This window comes from Rana temporaria, chromosome 3 (assembly GCF_905171775.1).
Source record: "Rana temporaria chromosome 3, aRanTem1.1, whole genome shotgun sequence".
NCBI classification, from domain to species: Eukaryota; Metazoa; Chordata; class Amphibia; order Anura; family Ranidae; genus Rana; species Rana temporaria.
The window spans coordinates 222,544,425-222,565,945 of NC_053491.1; the positions used below are offsets into that span (position 1 = coordinate 222,544,425).

Below are 21,521 nucleotides of genomic sequence, written 5' to 3' on the forward strand. Positions count from 1 at the left end.
TAAATGTAAAGGGCAAGTTCACCTTTCCAGAAAAAAATAATAAATGCGTATATTTTTGCAGATTTTTCCTACAGGAGCCTGGAAAGCATTGCACCCTTGATCAGTGGATCAAGAGTGAAATGTAAGGCTTCTGCAGACAAGCTATACAACTTTCTGCCCATACCACCATATGGGCGGTCAGCGGATCATTCAGAACTACAAGCTGTCAGCCACGGTGAATGATGGTACTTGTAGTTCCTTCACTCACAGGAAACTGTGAATGAATGATGTGTCTGTGTTGGCAGACCCCAAACAGCCGTGATCTTTTCAAAAAGTGACAGCAGATATGGGGAGAAGATTCCCAACCCACTGTCACACGGGGGGGGGGGGGGGGGTCGGTGGAACTGGTGGCAGGAGCTGGAACATGTAAAATGTTCCACCCTAAATTATTATTATGCAGGATTTATATAGGCGCCAACAGTTTGCGCATCGCTTTACAACATGGGGCAGACAGTACAATTGCAATACAATTCAATACAGAAGGAATCAGAGGGCTTTGCTTATTAGAGCTTACAATCTAAGACGGAGGGTCAAGTGATACAAAAGGTAATAACTGTCGGGGATGAGCTGATGAAGAAAATTAAAGTACAGTTGTTAGGTGAAGGCAGGATAGGCTTCTCTGGAAAGTTTTTAGGGAACACCAAAATACAGGTGGAACATACACCACAAGGGTGCCCAACCGGTGGCCGATGGATAATTTTGGGTACCATATTGTTTTACATTTCACGGGTTAGTGCAATTTTAAGGGAAGGTCCCCGATGATCTCTATGGTCTGAGAAACTGGAAGAAACAAGTATTTTGTCACTTCTGGTTTTGGTTTTGTGTTAAGGGCCCTTTCACACTTGTACGACCTGAAAGTCACGCAACTTGAAGCAATGCCTGCATCATGTTGAGCTCTATGGACCTCAAGTTGCACCAAAGTAATGCAGAAACTACTTAGAAGTCGCACAGATATAAATGGTAATCATCGGAAATCATGGGGTACGATGTGTTATGCGACTTTGCAGTCCTAAGTCACATGACAAGTCGCACAAGTGTGAAAGAGGCCTTACTGGTCAGGTGGTGGCCAGTAAAGCAGCTGATCAGACTGATCTGTGTCTGACTGGCTGTTTGGAGGCCAGATGAGGGAGGGATCTGGGGTCTAACAGACCCCAGATCTCTCCATAAAGAGGACCTGTCACGGCCCATGCTCTCACGAGGGATGTTGTTCATCCCTTATGAGAGCAATAAAGTTGATTTAAAAAAAAAAAATAGATAAATTAAAAATAAATTTTAAATATAATAAATAATCAAATAAAAAAAATTGAAAGGGCCCTCCTGTGCTCGTGAACAAATGCGAGCGCATACGTAGGTTGGAAATGAAAATTTAGACTAGAAAGATGGACTTTAGGCAGCACACGGGTAATAAATTGTAAAAATCTATAGATATTTATTGTAGAAATGTATATTAAAAATTCATAAATCATACTATAATACCCATCAGCATATGGGCCCAACAAGTACTACAATAGCACTTCCATAAAGTTCTAACAATGCAGGTAGTAGGTAGGCATACGTAGGTTGCGCACGCATATGTATAAAGTGTTTCCACCACACGTGTGAAGTATCATCGAGAATGTAATAGCGGGAGCAATAATTCTAGCGCCAGACTGTATAATTCTAAACTGGTAACCTGCAAATGCTTTTAAAGCGTCGCCTATGGAGATTTTTAGTTACAGAAGTTTGGCGCCGTTCCACGGGTGTATGCAATTTTCAAAGCGTGAGATGTTTAGTATCTTTTCACTTGGCGTAACATCATCTTTTAGGTCTTACTAAACAATTGACTATTATGTTGTGTTTTTGCGCATAAAACTCATTAAATTGCTTATATATATATATATATATATATATATATATATATATATATATATATATATATATATATATATATATATAATGTTTGGGGTTCTAAGTAGTTTTCTAGCAAAAAAATAAATAAAAAAAAGATGATTCCTACATGTAGGAGAGAAGTGTCAGAATAGGCTTGGGGGGCAAATGGTTAAGAAAAGGTGGATTTATGTTGGAGACAGATGGAGTTTATCCCTTTCACATCGCTAACCCCCCTTCAATCCCGCCCAAATATTTAACCTGGACTGAAAACAACAGGACGGTTGTTTAGTGTGTTTGTGTCATGTAACCATAGTCTATCCAGGAGTCAGTACAACCAGCTCTACCAGCCCATCAACATGCCACAACTTCCCTTTTCCGTACATTACATCGCGCACGCGCACACGGCATGTTTTCTTAAATCTTCAGTTTCGTTAAACAAGAAAAAAAATAAACCCGTTGAGCCAATGGATTGTGGCAGTCTCTCAATGTCCTTTAGCACGCAGTAGAAGCATTCCATATTGTACAATTATTTTTCCCGGGTGAAGGACGGTTTCTCGGTGTGGAATGTTGTGTGAGGAATGCGCAGTGCGCTGAGGTGTGACGTGGAACTCAGAGCTCCGCTTCCGGGATAGAAGGGGAAACTTCATCTTCTGCCAGGAGAGTGATAGAGGCCTGGAGTGCCCGCTTCTCCGTCTACCATGGGTGAGACACCATTACTAGAGATAGTGCTAGTCTTCTACTATTAGTACATAGCTTGTGTCTACGGATAAACTCTGTATGTGTTTTCTATATAGTATTCACAACTCAGCATGATATGTGACAGCCTCATAGAGTGTGGGAAGGGGCACCTTCACTTCAGGGGATGGGATACTGAAAAATCTCTTCTATTTCTTCTGTGTGAGCCTGGCCGTGCAGAGTAATGTCTACTTACAGTAGAATTCCACCTTAAACCCAACTGATCCTAAAAATGCTCCCTCCTGACACCTATACCATGAGCACTCAACCTGTTGCCGAACTACAAGTCCCATCATGCCTCTGCATTTGGGAGCCATGCTTGTAACTGTCAGCCTTACAATGCCTCATGGGATTTGTAGTTCTGCCACAAGTTGGGCGCCCATGAATACTGACTAACCTGTGTTAGTAAGATCTGTATACCTACCTATTTTAAGGCCACTCCAGTCATGTGATCTCCCCTGTGTCAGCCAGCGGCAGCTGCAGGGGAGAGGAGAGAGAGCGTTCTACAATGGCTGGCAAAGCCTGCAGCGGTGGGGTCATCCATAGGCTTACTATGGCCCACCCGTTGGCCGTGTGTTCCATTCGTTGTTAGAGTGCTTCCTCTTCTCCACTTTCCCTGGCATCTTAAGTATGGGTACCCAGCTATGAAGAAAGAAGATTGGACGGCTGCACACCTATATGACGTGGATAAAAGATATAGAAGTAAAAACAATTCTTTGTTTAATACGTGCTTTTTCAAATTGACGGTTTTGACAAGGCCCTTAATTAAACGTGTGAAACGCGTCAACCTATGTTTCCCCTGCCAATATGCCTTGTGCCTGTTTTTGTTGATGATTTTTTTTGAATAAAGAAGCTTTTATGTGCATCATATGGGTGTGCAGCCTTCCGATCTTCTTTCTTCATATGTACTCTGCAGCAATGACAGAGCATGCACCCCACGTATAGCTGGATTGCTTGAATTCTATATGGGCATCTGGCTGTCACAGCTTGCTGCTTCTCAGCCGGGTGCCCACTGCACGCCTGTCACGCATCCCAAAAGACTGCAGGGGGGAGGATAACTTCTGATCGCCTAGGCGGTCAGAGCAGAAGTGGGAGAAGGTACCTATCGAAATCGGGTACCCGCTCCTCAAAGGTGCCAATTCTTCAAGAGGAGCAGATTTATTGTAGTATTATTTTTTTTCCCAAAGAATTGCGTTTGGAAGACCACTGGGCAAATACAGTGTGACATAAAATATTGCAACAATCGCCATTTTATTTCCTAGGGTCTCTGCTAAAATATATAAAAATAATGTTTGGGGGATTCCAAGTAATTTTCTAGCAAAAAATACAGATTTTAACTTTGTAAGAAACAAGTGTCAGAAAAAGGTTTACAGCTGGATTCAGAAAGATTTACGCCGGCGTATCAGTAGATACGCCGACGTAACTCTCAATCTACGCTGTCCTAAATTTAAGCGTATTCTGGAAACCAGATACGCTTAAATTAGGCTAAGATACGATCGGCGTAAGTCTCCTACGCCGTCGTATCTTAAAGTGTAATTTTTAGGCTGGCCGCTAGGTGGCGCTTCCGTTGAGTTCGGCGTAGAATATGTAAATGACTAGATACGCCGATTCATGAACGTACGTGCGCCCGTCGCAGTAAAGATACGCCGTTTCCCTAAGAGATACGCCGCGTAAAGATAAAGCTGCCCCCTAGGTGGCGTAGCCAATGTTAAGTGTGGCCGTCGTTCCCGCGTCGAAATTTGAAAATTTTACGTTGTTTGCGTAAGTCGTCCGTGAATGGGGCTGGACGTAATTTACGTTCACGTCGAAACCAATACGTCCTTGCGGCGTACTTTGGAGCAATGCACACTGGGATATGTACACGGACGGCGCATGCGCCGTTCGTAAAAAAAACGTCAATCACGTTGGGTCACCAAACATTAACATAAAACACGCCCCCCATCCTCATTTGAATTAGGCGTGCTTACGCCGGTCCCATTTACGCTACGCCGCCGTAAGTTAGGAGGCAAGTGCTTTGTGAATACAGTACTTGCCTCTCTGACTTAAGGCGGCGTAGCGTAAATACGATACGCCGCCTTAAAGATGCGGCGACCTACTTGAATCTGGCTAATAGTCTTTAAGTGGTTAAACTTCCCTCATTTACAGTTGAAGTTAATTCCTTTTATCTAAGAAGGAAAAGTTACCACAGTGTTGTGAAAAACTTGGCAGGCTGCCCGTTTTTTTTTTCTTTTGACAGCTGAATGAGCAGAGAACTCTCTACACTTATTACTTCAATGAATCTGGAAATTTTGCATAGAGATCGCAATTTTTTTATTTTTTATAATTGTGCAGCTCTACTGTCTACTTTTGCTGTTGGTCCTGTTAATAGATTTCCATTTACTTCCTGTCCTGGAGTTCCCACATAAAGTTAGAAGAAATCACTCCATAGTGAGGGGAGCACCCCTCTTAGGGCTCATTCTCACAACTGTTATTGGCCAGTACACGCGATCAGAAAATCGAGGAAAAATACAGATCATTAGTACACAGCTTTCGAAAGCCGATCACGACAGTTTCTTTTTTTTTTTTTTAAAGAGAGAAGTACGGACTGAACAAAAACCAAACATTTAGGCCCCTTTCACACTAGCGGACTAATCGGGGTCCGCCTGTCAGTTTTTTAGCTGACCTGATCGGAACCCTCCAGTCTCCACTATGGAGCGGCGGGAGTCGACAAATGTGTCCCTGGACACCCCCTGACATCTGATGCTATCCTCTAAAAACAGGCAGATGGGCATCCTTCCCCAATCCGTCTGATGGTGGTCTGTTTTCATCGGACCGCTGATAGGAGAGTGAGCTGTGTGCTCTGCATAAGCAGAGCGGACACAAACCAGCCATCTACCTGCTCAGCGGGGATCAGTGGACAGATTCCCCGCTGAGCAGGTAGATTCCAACTGAGTCTGCACCGTGTGGGCCTTATACTCACCTAGGTGGATGCAGCCTCACCCCGATATTGTATCTGTCCCCCACCAGAAAATAGCCTACGGCCCCTTTCACACGTGCGGATCCGTTTTTAGACATCCGCTTGCTCAGCGGGGATCGCTCCGTTTGATCCCCGCCGAGCCGACGGATGACTAGTCCGTCTCCGCACACTGTGCAGAAACGGACCTGTCAGATCTCCGCTTTCCTCTATGGGGGATCGAATGAAAACGGACCGTCTGGCCGTAGTCATCCGATCTGACAGACGGATGGAAAAATAGGGTTTGCATCCGTCTGGATTTAGCCGATCTGATCGGGGCAGATCGGATCTCAGCAGACATGTCACGGCTGACATCCCTCGCTCCATAGAGATGTATGGAGGGCCCGTTCAGGTCCACCTGAAAAAACTGACAGAGATCTGAACGGTCCGCACGTGTGAAAGGGGCTTTACTGTCACTGCCTGCTTCAGAGACAACTGAAACAACTATAACATTTCTATGTGTAGAGACACTGCTGTAACCTAGGCAACAGAAGAATCACCTGCACTGAATGATTGGTGAAATGTCACATTCACTGCTTTATAAATATACACCTTTTGTTTTGTATTGTATTTGTGTTGACCGTGCTTCCAGTGTGAACAGGGCTTTAGAAAATGCTGGATCCTGGTAAATCCTCTGTTAGGGTCAGCCTACCTATGGAAAAGTTTTACCAGCTTTCTCTACAAATGTAATGTTGCTAAGCTGTGTAGTACTGGGTTTCCATTTCTTGTATTTGTATAGCAAGTAGATTTCTTGGATTACTTACATTGAATCGTTTTTCTGTTTTTAGGGGGTTTCTTTTCAAGCATCTTTTCCAGCTTATTTGGAACACGAGAGATGAGAATCTTGATTCTGGGTCTTGATGGAGCTGGAAAGACCACAATACTTTACAGGTTGCAAGTAGGAGAAGTTGTCACTACCATTCCAAGTAATTATGGCCTTTATTACTTTTCTAACATTTAGTGAACGTGCTGTTCCCCCCCAGTTTGCTTCTTTAGCTGTGATAAAGACAAGAAGTTAGCCTTTTGTGTGCAGATAGCTGAACGTATTCATTATGCAGAGGGCAGTTTCAAGTGACATTAGGAGGAAATATGAGGAATAAGACCCCTTTTACACTGAAGCGTTTTTACAGCGTTTTAGCCTTAAAAATAGCGCCATTTAAAAAAAGCTGATAAAACTCTCACCATGCATCTCAATGGACCCTTTCACACTGAGTCTTGCAAGCAGCTTTTGGGCGCTGAAAAAAAAAAAACGCTCCAAACACGCCCCTCTTCATTGAAATGAATTGAAAGCGCTGTAAAAACGCCTTGCCCTTTCACACTGAGGCACTGCAAAAACGCCCTAAAACATTAGGGTCTTATCGGTGCTCTACCAGCGTTTTTCGGGCGCTGGCAGTGTGAAAGGGCTCTGAAAGCACTCAGGCTTTCACATTGTGATTGCAGATGAAGCTTCGCCTGAAAAACGCCCGAAAAACACCCCAGTGTGAAAGGGGCCTAAGTGAAAAATGTATGCTCATTCAGCAAACTTGAAGCTGAAAGCAGAACTTCACCCAAAAGTGTGTGTGATGGGGGGGGGGGGGGGGGGGGGTTGAAAAAGCGGGTAGTTTTGACAGGTACAGGGTCCCACTTCCACTGTTCACCTAGACCAGTGATGGGGAACCTCGGCATCCCACATGTTTTGGAACTACATTTCCCATGATGCTCCACTACACTGCAGAGTGTCTGAGCATCATGGGAAATGTAGTTCCAAAACATCTGGGGTGCAGAGGTTTGCCAACACTGACCTAGAAAATCCTAAATGAAGTTCTCCTATTATTCTCTCCACCCCCCCCCCCCCCCCCCCCCCCGCCCGCCCCTCTCCCCCACAGCCAGCTGCACACAGAGTAAGATGCTGGCACCGGGAACCCGAAGGCTGGCGAAGAACTAGCTTGAGTGAGGACAGCACTGGATCCCTGGACAGGTAAGTGTCCTGTTATTAAAGGTGAGCAACTACAGCATTTGTAGCTGCTAACTTTTTTTATTTTCTGGAGCGAAGAACCTCCTTGAAGCTTACATTTGAGTATGGTCATTTTAAGATAATTACATCTTGGACAAATGTAGATATGCATGTGTCATACCTGTGAGATCGCACTGGAAACAGCCCCTCCTGCAATAATCTCCACTAGCTTCTAGTTCCCATACTGAGAGGCTGCTTACTGAACACTGAAGGTTGCCCAGTCAGCACTGGTACCCATTCAGAACACTTTGCATTTTCTCAATGAATGCAAAGTGTTCCCTGATTGGGCGAGGTGGAAATCATGATGTCACCCCTACACCTTGTCCAATTCAAGAATCCTTTGCAGTCACTGAGAATATGCAAATTTACAGGAGACAACCTGTTTTCACAATGCAGCAGGCCAACCTCTTGGCATTAGACCCAGAAGCTAGTGGCGATCACTGTAGTAGCTGTGCCTACTACAGTGGTTTCCAGCTTTCACAGGGATCTCGCCGGTATGGCACATACATATTTACAGCTGGATGTAAAAAATTGCCATTCCAAAACTTCAGCTTTAAGATTATTATTGATAGTGGTTTTCTTAGCACATAAGTGAGATATTAGCCGTGCTATATTACTTAATATAGCTAATTATTTGTATGACTTTGTGTTACATTCCAAACACACACCTTTTGACTGTAACCCCAAAGTTGTAGACCAATTTTCACGATATTGTGTTCTCTGCTTTGAAGCCAGACAAGTGTGCTCAAGAGCTATTGTTTAGGAGAGCGTCATCAGGTTGGTGTAAGCTTTGTCATTTAGTGATGGAAAGGTATAAATATTAAAGGTCCTTTCCACATTATTTATATCCAATAATTGTTTTTATAAGCTCCATTTATTTATTTATTTCAGCAATCGGTTTTAATGTTGAGACAGTAACTTACAAGAACCTTAAGTTTCAAGTATGGGACTTGGGAGGACAAACAAGTATCAGGTATTAATGACATTTTCCATAATACTATTTGCATGCTCTTGCGTCATAACTTCCTTCAAAGCCATGTTTTTTTTCCCTAACATATGTACGTCTTTGTTGTTCTTGTTTTGCTATTTATTAATAATGATCTATCCTGAAAAAAAAAACGTGTTCGTTCTTTTAGGGTCAGTTCACACCATAGAAATGAGTTCCAGATGCTTTTCTGCATGCGTGTTTTTGATGCGTTCAAGTGCATCAAAAGTTCAGGGCGACCGGAGCCGTCACATTCGGTCGCGGAAGTGACGCTCCGTGTTGCCGTCAGACGCCCATCTTGGTACACCCTGCACTTGGCCACAATATGCCAGCAGCGGACATCTGGTTACACCCAGCTCATACAGCTTGGGCTGGGTGTAACAAGATGGCCGCTGTTGTGCGGCCGAGTGCCCATAAATGCCACCTGCCAGTCAGCCATCTATCAGTACCACCTAATCCTATCGGTGCCACCTAATCTGTATTGTGCTTTGAGAAACTGTCACATGACATTTAAAAAAAAGTATCAGTAATCGTTATGGGCGAGTACTTGGGGGGGGGGGGGGGTTAGGTGTATCGGTACTTGTACTCGGTCTTAAAAAAGTGGTATCGGGACAACCCTAATGTCATCACAGTGATTGAAGTTTGTCAAAGTTTTTTGGACTGACAGATTTATAAAAAAAAAATATTTTTGTTTTGGTTATTATATATAGTCATGCTATACTGTTTTTTGTAAGTATATTTATAGATAATGGATATTTTGTGCCTGCATGCCCATTTTAATGCAGTATTGTATTTATTTATTTTTTAATGGGCCTCCCGGAGGTTTTAGCACAATGCAGATCTACCTGTCAAACCACCCTTCCAGTAGGTCCTGTCTGCTTCCATCTTAACACCGTCTTCCATGTTCACTCTCTCCAGCCTCTTGTTTGGTCAGGCCCCAATGTCATCACTTCATGACCTTAACCTACTTAAAGCGGATCTCCACTCTAAAGTGGAGTCCCGCTGATCGGCACCCTCCCCCCCTCCGGTGTCACATTTGACACCTTTTCAGGGGGGAGGGGGGTGCAGATACCTGTCTACAGACAGGTATCTGCACCCACTTCCGGCCCTACGATACGGGCAAAGGACGGGTTTTTTCCTTCCTTCCCGTCCGTCCCCCGTTGTATGCTGGGAACACTCGGCTCCCAGCACACAGCGGGAGCCAATCGGCGGGCGCAGCGCGACTCGCGCATGCGCCGTAGGGAACCGGGCAGTGAAGCCGGAGCGCTTCACTTCCTGGTTCCCTCACTGTGGATGGAGGGGGGAGCAGCAGGGTGACGAGCGATCGGCTCGTTATCTGCTGCGATAGGCGCTGGACTCCAGGACAGGTAAGTGTCCTTATATTAAAAGTCAGCAGCTGCAGTATTTGTAGCTGCTGGCTTTTAATATATTTTTTTAGTGGCACATCCGCTTTAACCTGGCTATTACAACAGCCTAGAGCTTTTCTTCAACTTGTGTGTTACAGTATCCTAAAGATAAAATTCAACCTCTGCTTTACAATATCCTGAATCCTAGTGTCAGCCTGTGGGTTACAGTAGCCTTAAGTTTGCTGATGCAGTGTGCTCTTGTTCTGCACCATAAAGCAAAACTGAATTTCAGAGTGTGTTTGCTGGTGCAAATACCACCTTCGCCCTGAGCCCACCACAACCTTCCTCGTGTATATCTGAGCTTGAATCAGATCGTGCATATTACAGAATCATGTGACAAGAGACTGTTTTTTTTTTTTTTGCAATCTGAATTTGCTTTCCTTGTGTATTATATATAAACAAGTTCTGTGCTGTTGTACGTAACTATAATACAATGTGTTTTGTTCTGTTTCAGACCATATTGGCGTTGCTACTACTCCAATACAGATGCTGTAATTTATGTGGTGGACAGCTGTGACAGAGACAGGATTGGTATCTCCAAGTCTGAACTGGTTGCTATGTTGGAGGTAAACATTTCAATAAATAATCAACTTTTATTACTTAAAGAATGGTTTATATACAGAACTTGTATATGAAGTCCTGGTATCCGCATCTCAAAACATGTGCATTACATATAAGGAAGCTACATGAAATTGTACCATTGATATGCATACAGGGAGCACTAGCATACCTGCTCAGTACTTCAATGTTTCATTGAGGCATCGCTGTAGTGCACCAGTTCACCCAACTACATTTTGTTGGTGAACTCCTTGCTATGTCTCATGCAGAAAGACTGTGTTAAAATCATAGCAGTTTGTATGAAATTAAGTCATTACTAATATAACAAGCAGAGAGAGAGAGGAAGTTACATGGCATAGGCTTCATGCTGTCCACCCATAGTGACCTTGTGAGCTGCTGTTGGGATTTTAAGAAGCCGCAGAGTCTAGACCTCAGAGTCCAAAAGGATTAATTATCTCTAATGTATGCTGCTGTCAGACTCGAGGAACTTTAGGCCCCTTTCACATTGAGGAGTTTTTCAGGCGGTAAAGCGCTAAAAATAGCGCTGCTATCCCGCCTGAAAAACTCCTGCCCAGCTACCTCAATGTGAAAGCCGAAGGGCTTTCACACTGAGGCGATGCGCTGGCGGGAGACAAAAAAATCTCCTGTCAGCAGCATCTTTGGAGCGGTGAGAGGAGCGGCATGTATACCGCTCCTTCACCGCTCCTTCCCATTGAAAACAATGGGAACCGCGGCAATACCGCCCGCAATGCGCCTCTATAGAGGCGCATTGCGGGCGATATTAACTCTTTATCGGCCGCTAGCGGGGGTTAATACCGCACCGCTAGCGGCTGATACCCGCGGCAATTCCGGCGGTATAGCGCCACTATTTTTAGCGGCGTTATACCGCCACCGCAGCTCCCGCCCCAGTCTGAAAGGGGCCTTAGTGAGAGAGACTTTTACAGTTAAAGGAAAAGATTGCTTTAAGTATTTAAAAAACAAAAGCCAGCATACAGTACACACAAAGGCCCTTCTTTAAGGCTCCCCTACTTTTTTTTTTTTTTTTTCTAAAAGCAGCCTGACCAGTTATGAACCAAGTTGCTTCTGATCCATACAGCTGACATCACAGGCCCTTATTGGAATACTGAAACACCTAAGCAGTGCATGGGGCAGGCAAGGACACCGTAACTGCCATACATTTAAAAGTGATATTTGTAATGAACTTCTTAATCTGCATCATTTCAACATTTTAGCAAAATGTTATTCTGTGATCATAGTACTAAAGGATAGGTAAACCTTTCAAAAAACCGACACTGAAAAATTAACCGATATACAGAAAATCCCTAATAGTGATTCATTACATTTTTTTTTTTTTTACTATATCTGTGTTCTAAATGGTACTGTCTTAATTTTAGGAGGAGGAGTTGAAAAAAGCTATCTTAGTGGTGTTTGCAAACAAGCAGGACATGGATCAGGCAATGACCCCCACAGAAGTGGCTAACTCACTGGGATTACCAGCTTTAAAAGATCGCAAATGGCAAATTTTCAAGACATCAGCTACAAAGGGAACAGGCCTTGATGAAGCTATGGAATGGTAGGTGGTGTCTGCACACAATCTAAAAAAAAAATGGGAACGCCGATGGATGCAGACGTGTATTTGGTCTAGTGTTTATATTTTGCATATCATATTCCGGCTTTTTTTTATTTATTTATTTTTTTAATAAGGCCATAAGTACTTGGTGGTGCTGCTTCAGGCAAGGTGAAGAGCCCCATTGGCATTGAAAATATTAGAGATGCCAGTGTGTAAAAAAAAAAAAAAAGGATTTTTGTACTCACCGTAAAATCCATTTCTCTGAGTTCATAGACGGACACAGCCTTCATTGACCTTAGGGTTATGCTTCTTCCTACCAGGAGACCTGGTAGGAAGAAGCATAACCCTAAGGTCAATGAAGGCTGTGTCCGTCTATGAACGAAAGAGAAAAAAATCCAGTCAGCAATGAACATTTTAGCTTGAAACTGCCACTCCATAGCGGATTCTAGTATGGATGTATACATGTGAATGCCTTGGTCAATGTTGCTCCTCAAGCCATGCCCCCTGGCATGTTTCACCCCACCCACTGGGGCTTAATCATAGGGGTGACACATGTCAGGGGGCATGGCCCAAGTAGCAACATTGACTGAGGCTTTTACATGTATACATCCATACTAGGGTCAGCTATGGAGCTATGGTGAGCAGCAGTTTAAAGCTTTTTTTTTTTTTCTACATTTTATTGAGTAATGTTTGTACCCTTAGGACAACAAGGGTAAATACCAGTGTTTCATGTATGGCCATATTTAATCTTGCCTGTAATATTCCTTTGAGGTAAGGGTAATTTACCAGGCAAGATAGAAAAAAATAGCATGTAATTAAAGAGAACATGCAAAATGTTTCCCAAATTCCCCAATGCAGTTCCATATGCTCTAAATAGTACATAACGCACCTCTGTTTTAAGTGGTGCACATCCGCTTATTAAACATGCAACTGTTGAGGGGGCTTATGGAATTGCATAGCAGGATTTTGGGTAAATCTTGCCTACCAGGCCAATTCGGACATTTCTCTCCTACATGTAAAAATCCTTTTTTTTTTTTTTTTTTTTTTTTTTTTTTGAAAATTACACAGAACCCCCAAACATTATATATTTTTCCTTAGCATAGACCCTATAAAGTGGCGGTCGTTGCAACTTTTTATCTCGCACGGTATTTGCGCAGCAATTTTTCAAACGTATTTTTTGTGGGGAATTATTTTTTTTTTTTCATGCATTAAAACAAAACGGTAAAGTTATCATCTTTCACATTATGCAAAAAAGTTGCTATTACGCTGAGTAAAAAGATACCTAATGTCATGCTTCAAAATTACACACACTCGTGGAATGGCGCCAAACTTCGGTACTTAAAAATCCCCATAGATAACGCTTTAACTTTTTTACAGGTTACATGCTTTGAGTTACAGAGGAGGTCTTGAGCTAGAATTATTGCTCTCGTTCTAACATTTGCGGTGATACCTCAAATGTGTGGTTTGAATGCCGTTTACATATGTGGGCACGACTTGCGTATACGTTCGCTTCTGCGAGCAAGCATGCAGGGTTTTTATTGGTAATTTAACTTTTTTTCTAGTTTGATGCTTTCTTTTTTATAAATTTTTTTGATCACTTTTATTCCTATTACAAGGAATGTAAACATCCCTTGTAATATATATAGTGCATGACAAGTCCTCCTTTACAGTGAGATATGGGGTCAATAAGTCCTCAGATCTCACCTCTAGGCTGGGAAGCATAAAATAAAAAAACAATCCTGGCTTTTCAGTCGAGGCGGCGGCATTTTTTTTCAAATGCAGAGGCTGTGGCGTGACATAACATTGCGCCCAGCCTCCAAACGTTCATAGAGACTTTGGGGACCATCTGGCGCACCGAAAATCTCTATGGTCAACATCCGGCGCTGATCGGCATCATTCAGATATCACCGCTCAAAGTTCGCAGTCATATGACGTCGGGCGGTGGGAAGTGGTTAAAGACTAAGTTCACCTTTGGGAACACGTTATATGTTCTCAATGCTGCAGTCCCTCGCCATTCCCTCCTCTTCCTGTGACAGCAGTACAGGGAGAAGTTAAAAACAGCACGGCCGTGATTTAACTAGAAAGCCCCGTCATCCTTTGTGGCTGTCGGCTTGCAGTTCTCAATGAACTACCACAGCGCTGTGGTAGTCCATTGAGTCTTACTGTCAGTGTGAAACCACCTGGCTGTACGATGAATGGGACAGACAGCGCATACTGACAATCTGCAGGAGACCTGCATGGCATCGGCAATCTGTTGACCAGTGGTGCAATGCTTTCCGGGCTCCAAAAAAAAAATGCTAAATGCACTTTTTTTTTTTTACCTGCAAAAAACAAATGTGCATTTATTTAAAAAAAATAAAAAAGTTAACTTCTCCTTTTTAAAGCGGATGTGCCATGGGAAAATAATATTAAAAGCCAGCAGCTACAAATACTGCAGCTGCTGACTTTTAATATTAGGACACTTACCTGTCCTGGAGTCCAGCGCCGATCGCAGCAGAGGACGAGCGATCGCTCGTCTCTCTGCTGCTCCCCCCCCCCCCGCCATCCACGCTGAGGGAACCAGGAAGTGAAGCGCTGCGGCTTCACTGCCCGGTTCCCTACGGCGCATGCGCGTGTCGCGCCTGCCGATTGGCTCCCGCTGTGTGCTGGGAGCCGAGTGTTCCCAGCACACAACGGGGGGGGGGGCGACGGAATGCCCGTCTTTTGCCTGTGAATGCCGGGCCGGAAGTGGGTGCAAATACCTGCCTTTAGACAGGTATCTGCACCCCCCTCCCCCCTGAAAGGTGTCAAATGTGACACCGGAGGGGGGGAGGGTTCCGATCAGCGGGACTCCACTTTAGGGTGGAGAACCGCTTTAAGGTGAACCAACACTTTATGTGAAAATCCTTTGGAGGTACGTTATTTGGTTTCTCGATGTACAGTATTGCTTTACAAAGTTACTATTACAGTTTGTGTACATTTTTTTTTTCTTCTGTGTTGCAGGTTGGTGGAGGCTCTAAAGAGCAGGCAGTGAGCTCCTTGTACTTTCCCTTCTATACTGTAAATGTCACCACTCCTCAGAAGAATGCCTCTGGATGTACATACATCTGCACAGCGACAACCTGACATTGATCCAACTTGAATGCAAAAGGTTTATTCGTTAAATTCCATGAGTCCTCTTCTCCAGTAGCACTGTATAATACTGCTCTCTATGTGCCTGTTATGTATTGTAGTTTCAACTTATTTATATCCTTTTTTTTTTTTTTTTTTTTAATGATGGTGATTTGGAAGATGCATATCGTATGTATCGGAGATCTTATTTCCCTCTTAACTGACAGTTTTTTTCGGATTTCAAAAATTTGACTGAGATTTGGGCCTGTAACACTGATTCATAGCTGTGAACTGTCTCTATTATGAAGACCAAATGTATAAATAAACATTTATAATTAGAAGTCTCTATTCTTATGAAAAATTCTGAAGTTTAAGAAAATAAATTGGTGACTACATAGTCTATGTATGTCCTAAAATAGTGTCACGTCACACTATTCAGCACATTTAGAATGGTACCCATATTGGGATCTTTCTTCAGTACCTCAGATTTTGAGGTTACCTGCTGTGGAAATGAAATGGCTCCTGGAAAAACACAGGACTAAGTGATACATTGTAATGAACTTGTGTTTAACCACCACTCACTCCAAAGACAAAGATCTGTGTTGGCAACAGTGGTGGCTGTGAACACACATACCAAAGGGCACTTAAAGTGATTGTAAATGATCACCTTGTAAAACAACCCATGCAATTTGAAATGGAAATAAAAAGCAAAACATTTATTTATAGTGTGTGTGTGTGTGTGTGTGTGTGTATATATATATATATATATATATATATATATATATATATATATACACACGCGCACACACATTATATATACTTTTTTTTTTTTTTAAGTGATCACATTCCCTTTGTTCTCAGCTGCATAAGAGCTGGGGCGAAGAGAAGCAATAGCACATCAAGCTTCACAGTAAATGGCTGTTCAGCAGGGGCGTCAGGACAAGTCTGATCATTGGAGGAGAGCACACTGATTTCCCAGCACAGCTAGAGAACTGACCATAATGTGATCTGCTAAATGTGGTCAGTTTTTAATAGTTAAGCATGGGGACTGGGGACTGGCAGGAACACCAGGGATGTAATACAAAGAACGGGAGACTTTCTCATACAAGTACATGGTACAGCAGGCACATATCAAGAGTATAACGTGTTGGGGTAATAATTGCTTTAACTGTTTATGCTTATCCAAATAAGGAGACTAGTTCTGGTGACCTGGGGGTCCCAAAGGAATGCCTTTAATTTGCAGGGGATTCTTCTCACTTCCCCCCAATGGGACGCAAATAAAAAATAATCTGAAGGGTTTTAACCCTCCCTTTACTGTATGCAAAATGGGTTGGGGGAGGAGAAAGAATTTTGCCTATAGTTCTTATTTAAGATATAGGCTTCCATAAGTGAGCTCTTTTTCAGAAAATGGCAATTGCTTGTATGCTATGCAGGTCCTCTCTGTCGCTAGTACTTGTCGTGGAACACGTGCATGCTTATTAGGAGGTCTGACTTCAAGGCTTTTTACCTTTATGCATTCTATGAAACTGATCAAATCACCTGTGCAAAATAATGGAAAACCTGACCTGTTGGGGCACCTTGAGGACTGCAGTTGAGAAACGCTAATCTAAAGCACTGAGTGTGATTTCTTTCTGCTGCCTCGTTCCTCTTATCTGTATGAGCCTTTTCTGACACCAAGAGATAAAAAGGTGATGGGGGAGCTTTAAAGGGGTTGTAAAGGTTTGTTTTTTATTTTCTAAATAGGTTCCTTTAAGCTAGTGCATTGTTGGTTCATTTACCTTTTTTCTTTGATTTCCCTTCTAAATGTTTTTTTTCTTTGTCTGAATTTCCCACTTCCTGTTCCTCCTCAGTAAGCTGTTCTGGCTGCCAAACCACCCTCGGATGATGGGGGCAAGTTTACTGAGGAGAAACAGGAAGTGAGAAATTCAGACAAAGGGGAAATCGAAGGAAAAGGTAAGTGAACCAACAATGCAGTAGCTTAAAGGAACCTATTTAGAAAATAAAAAACAAACCTTTACAACCCCTTTAAGCACAGAAGCCAGAGACAGTCAGCATTTTCAACCAGTATATGCATTCCTGGCACAGGTTTTCTGTATGGAAAATACTGTAATGTGCAGCAACAGGCTTCATGAAGTTTTTTTTCTTTTGGCTGTGCTAGGTTTTCCCTTCAGTTGCTTTGCAGGAGGCCTTACACGGAGAGCTGCTAAAACAGGAGGCTGTGAAGTTTCTGAATTATGTGACCTTATTATCTATAAATTAAGTATTGGTGATGCCTGATTCCATTGTAATGATTGTATAGAGGAATGTTTTGTACCTTCTGCTGCTGTGATAGAGGTAAATACCAGCTGAGACAATGGTCCAGAGAGCTTTATGAAACAAGGGCATTCAGAAAACCATATTACAGATAAGTAGTTTATAGAAGACCAAATTGTAAATTGGTAGCGCTATGTCTTAACTAATATTTAAGAGAGTCTGGGGAACCTGTTCAGGACAAAACACAGGATGCTTCCATGGAAGATGCATGCTTTTCATGCAGCTGTGCAACAGATGAATACTAAAGACACTGAAAGAAATGTGAAATGTTCACTTGTTTCTTCTGATCACTAGGAGCACACTTTTCCAGAAGCTGGATTATGTACTTTGTGATGGTTGGTATTCCAAAGACTAGTCTTTTTTCTTTCTTTGTGACCTCTGCGGCAATGATTTGTAAATATTATATACATCAACAGAAATGGTGGTAGATCCTTGAAATAAAATCCAGTAAAAAAACAGCTTTCATCTAAATCAGGGGTGGCAAACTCAAATTCATCGGGGGCCGCATCAGCAGTTTGATTGCCCTCAAAGGGCCGGTTGTACCTGCACTCCAGTTTTCTTGCGCTGCGTAGGGAGCGCAGGGTTCAGGAGTGCGCTGCCTCCTCCTCTCTGGTGTCCCCCCCCCTTCTCTGGTGTCACTGGGGTCCCCCTCCTCTCTCTGGTGTCACCCTCCTCTCTGGTGTCACTGGGGACCCCCTCAGGGACACCAGAGAGGAGAGGGACCCCAGAGAGGAGGGGGACCCCAGAGAGGTTGGGGACCCCAGTGACACTGGCCCCCCTCCTCTCCTCTCTGGTGTCACAGGTGTCCCCCTCCTCCGCTCAGTACAATATGCCATGTACAACAGCCATGCTCCCCGGGTGATGGTGTCTCTTCTACCTGCAGATCTCTGTTCTCCTAATGTCTGCGGTTGTGGTCCCGGGTCTGTGTACAGTGAGCTGAGGCGGTGCAGAGTGTCACGCCTTGCACTGGTTACTAGGCAAGCAGACTGGGGTGGAGCGAGATGGCGGCGGCAAAACGTCACTTCCTGACGAGACAGCCGCCGCCGGGTGTACTAAGATGGCCGTCGCTCCGGAGCTAGGCCAAAGCCGGGGACTTTCCTATGGCCGAGGCTCCGGAGCGGATCGCATGGTGTCACGGATCGGTGACAATCCGTTGCATCCGCCGCGCGCCACATGGCAAGGCCTGGCGGGCCTGATTCGGCCCGCAAGCCTTGTGTTTGCCACCCCTGATCTAAATGATGTGGTCATTGGCAAATGTACTTTCTGCTTTCCTGTATATGTGTTTGTGCATTCAAGCATTAAAATAGAGCATTCAGTGTTTATTCTTAAAGAAATATTTAAGTGCTTGTAAACCTCAGACATGAAATATGAACAAAGCACACCTCTCTATAGTATGTGCTTTCCTCTAAAGCAGTGTTTCTCAACTCCAGTCCTCAAGGCGCCGTAAGGCCCCTTTCACATGTATGTGAGATCCATACATGCGTATCCACTTGCTCAGTTGTCCCTTGGCCACCACTTTGTTATCTTGGCTTAGGGTTGCTGTCCTGTTGGAAGATGAACCTTCACTTCAGTCTGAGGTGCAGAGCACTCTGGAGCAGGTTTTCATCAAGGATGTCTCAGTAGAGAGGAAAAGATGAATGCAGTAATGTACAAAACTAGTCTCCCAGTTCCTGCTGCTGAAAAACATACCCACGGCATGATGTTGCCACCACCATGCTTTACTGTAGGGATGGTATTGGCCAGGTGATGAGCGGTGCCTGGTTTCCTCCAGACATGACGCTTGCCATTCAGGAAAAAGAGTTCAATCTTTGTTTCATCAGACCAGAGAATTTTGTTTCTCATGGCCTGAGAGTCCTTCAGGTGCCTTTTGGCAAACTCCAGACGGGCTATTATGTGCATTTTACTGAGGAGTGGCTTCTGTCTGGCCACTCTACCATATAGGCCTGATTGGTGGAGTGCTACAGGGATGGTTGTTCTTCAGGAAGATTCTCCTCTCTCCACAGAGAAACACTGGAGCTCTGTCAGAGTGACCATCTTGGTCACCTCCCTTCTGCCCCAATCGATTAGTTTGGCCAAGCAGCCTTGCTTCAGGAAGAGTCCTGGTGGTTCCAAACTTTTTCCATTTACGGCTGATGGAGGCCACTGTGCTCATTGGGAACTTTAATGCTGCAGAACAGTTTCCGTACCCTTCCCCAGATCTGTGCCTTGATACAATCCTGTCTCGGAGGTCTACCGACAATTCCTTGGACTTCATCACTTGATTTGTGCTCCGACATGCACTGTTAACTGTGGGACCTTATATAGAAAGGCGTGTACCTTTCCAAATCATGGCCAATAAACTTAATTTATCACAGGTGGACTCCAATCTAGTTGTAGAAACATCTAAAGAATGATCAGTGGAATGAGTATGCACCTGAGCTCAATTTTGAGTGTCATGGCAAAGGCATACATGTACATGTGATTTTGTTCGTCAATTTATATATATATATTTGCAAACAAATATTTCAAACTACTTTCACATTGTCATTATGGGTTATTGTTTGTTGAATTTTGAGGATAATAATGAATTGAATCAATTTTTAATTAAAGGGGTTGTAAAGGTACATAAAGGTATTTTTTCCCCCTAGATAGCTTCCTTTACCTCAGTGCAGTCCTCCTTCACTTACCTCATCCTTCCATTTTGCTTTCAAATGTCCTTATTTCTTCTGAGAAATCCTCACTTCCTGTTCTTCTGTCTGTAACTCCACACAGTAATGCAAGGCTTTCTCCCTGGTGTGGAGTGTCGTGCTCGCCCCCTCCCTTGGACTACAGGAGAGTCAGGACGCTCTCTACGTTGCAGATAGAAAAAGGAGCTGTGTGTTAGTGGGCGTCCTGACTCTCCTGTAGTTCAAGTGAGGAGGCGAGCACGACACTCCACACCAGGGAGAAAGCCTTGCATTACTGTGTGGAGTTACAGACAGAAGAACAGGCAGTGAGGATTTCTTACAGGCATGAGGCATGACTCAGAGGCAGAGCAAAGGATGGGATTTGCAGTTCCGCAACAGCTGGAAGGCCACAGTTTCCCACCACTGCTCTAGAGTCTTTATAAAATGCAATAACCATTATTGCCATGGTTATCCATATAACTGTCACTTTGCAAAAGCTATATTGAGAATGAATAGAGCAAGTGACCATGTGTCTATACAACCTCAACAGGTCCAAAAAGGTGGAACTTCCATAACTGAAACAACTGTTCTGCTAATTTAAATGGAATACAATTTATCCAAATAATCTTCATAACTATAGCCTTGACAATATTTCATATAAAATATGCCTTGGTTATTCCACTCAGTCTAATTGGTCAAAATTTTCTATAGGAGAAAGGGAAAAGGTAACTAATACATGCAAGTTAATTAGAAAACACTTTAATTTGAAAACTAAAGACAATGCATTAAACTGTACACAAAAAATTGAGTATTGCACCCTACTGTACAATGATTGTTATATGATTAAACAGCATATAGTTTTATTCCACCATTGCCAAGTCTTTGAGAGCATGGCTGCGAAGTCTCTTTGCTTTATATCCTGGTCTTAAAAACTCAATCTTCCTCTTTTTTGCCTCAATTTTGTTTTTGTGTTTCTTGATTTTTTTCCTGGCTGCCACATCAGGGTTGGCCACAGCCTAAAACAAACAAAAATGTATACGATTACATCTACACCAAAAATCAGTCAAGTACCAGTGCCTGTGTTGTACTTCAATTAGTGCTTTGGTTCCCCCATGCACTCCACAAAGTTGTATTTTAGCCGTTTCCAAAATCTTACCCAAACAATGGTGAAGAATAGGCTATATAAATGTAATTTTCCAAACCATATAATGCAGGTATGTTTGGCCGAGAAAAAAATGAGGCGTAAGATTCCACCACACAAGACCATCTCCAGCCAAAGTTAAAAGACAACTTAACCTTTTAGAGCAGTGGTTCTCAACCTTCCTA

At 43.3% G+C, this 21,521-nt stretch overlaps 2 protein-coding genes across 2 annotated transcripts in view; one reads left to right on the forward strand and one right to left on the reverse strand.

Moving 5' to 3' along the window:
• Nucleotides 1-2,502: 2,502 nt before the first annotated feature.
• Nucleotides 2,503-15,578, forward strand: ARL1 (ADP ribosylation factor like GTPase 1). The gene is made up of 6 exons (XM_040344315.1): nucleotides 2,503-2,610; nucleotides 6,424-6,561; nucleotides 8,520-8,601; nucleotides 10,474-10,585; nucleotides 11,972-12,150; nucleotides 15,130-15,578. The coding sequence occupies exons 1-6, from the start codon at nucleotides 2,607-2,609 to the stop codon at nucleotides 15,158-15,160; spliced, it is 546 nt and encodes a 181-aa protein (XP_040200249.1). The 5' UTR covers nucleotides 2,503-2,606; the 3' UTR covers nucleotides 15,161-15,578.
• Nucleotides 15,579-20,932: 5,354 nt separating this feature from the next.
• Nucleotides 20,933-21,521, reverse strand: part of UTP20 (UTP20 small subunit processome component) — a 117,719-nt gene continuing 117,130 nt past the window's right edge. The window contains exon 63 of the mRNA XM_040344316.1: nucleotides 20,933-21,211. Coding sequence (XP_040200250.1) covers nucleotides 21,056-21,211 — 156 coding nt within the window. The 3' untranslated portion in view covers nucleotides 20,933-21,055. The remainder of the gene's footprint in view (nucleotides 21,212-21,521) is intronic.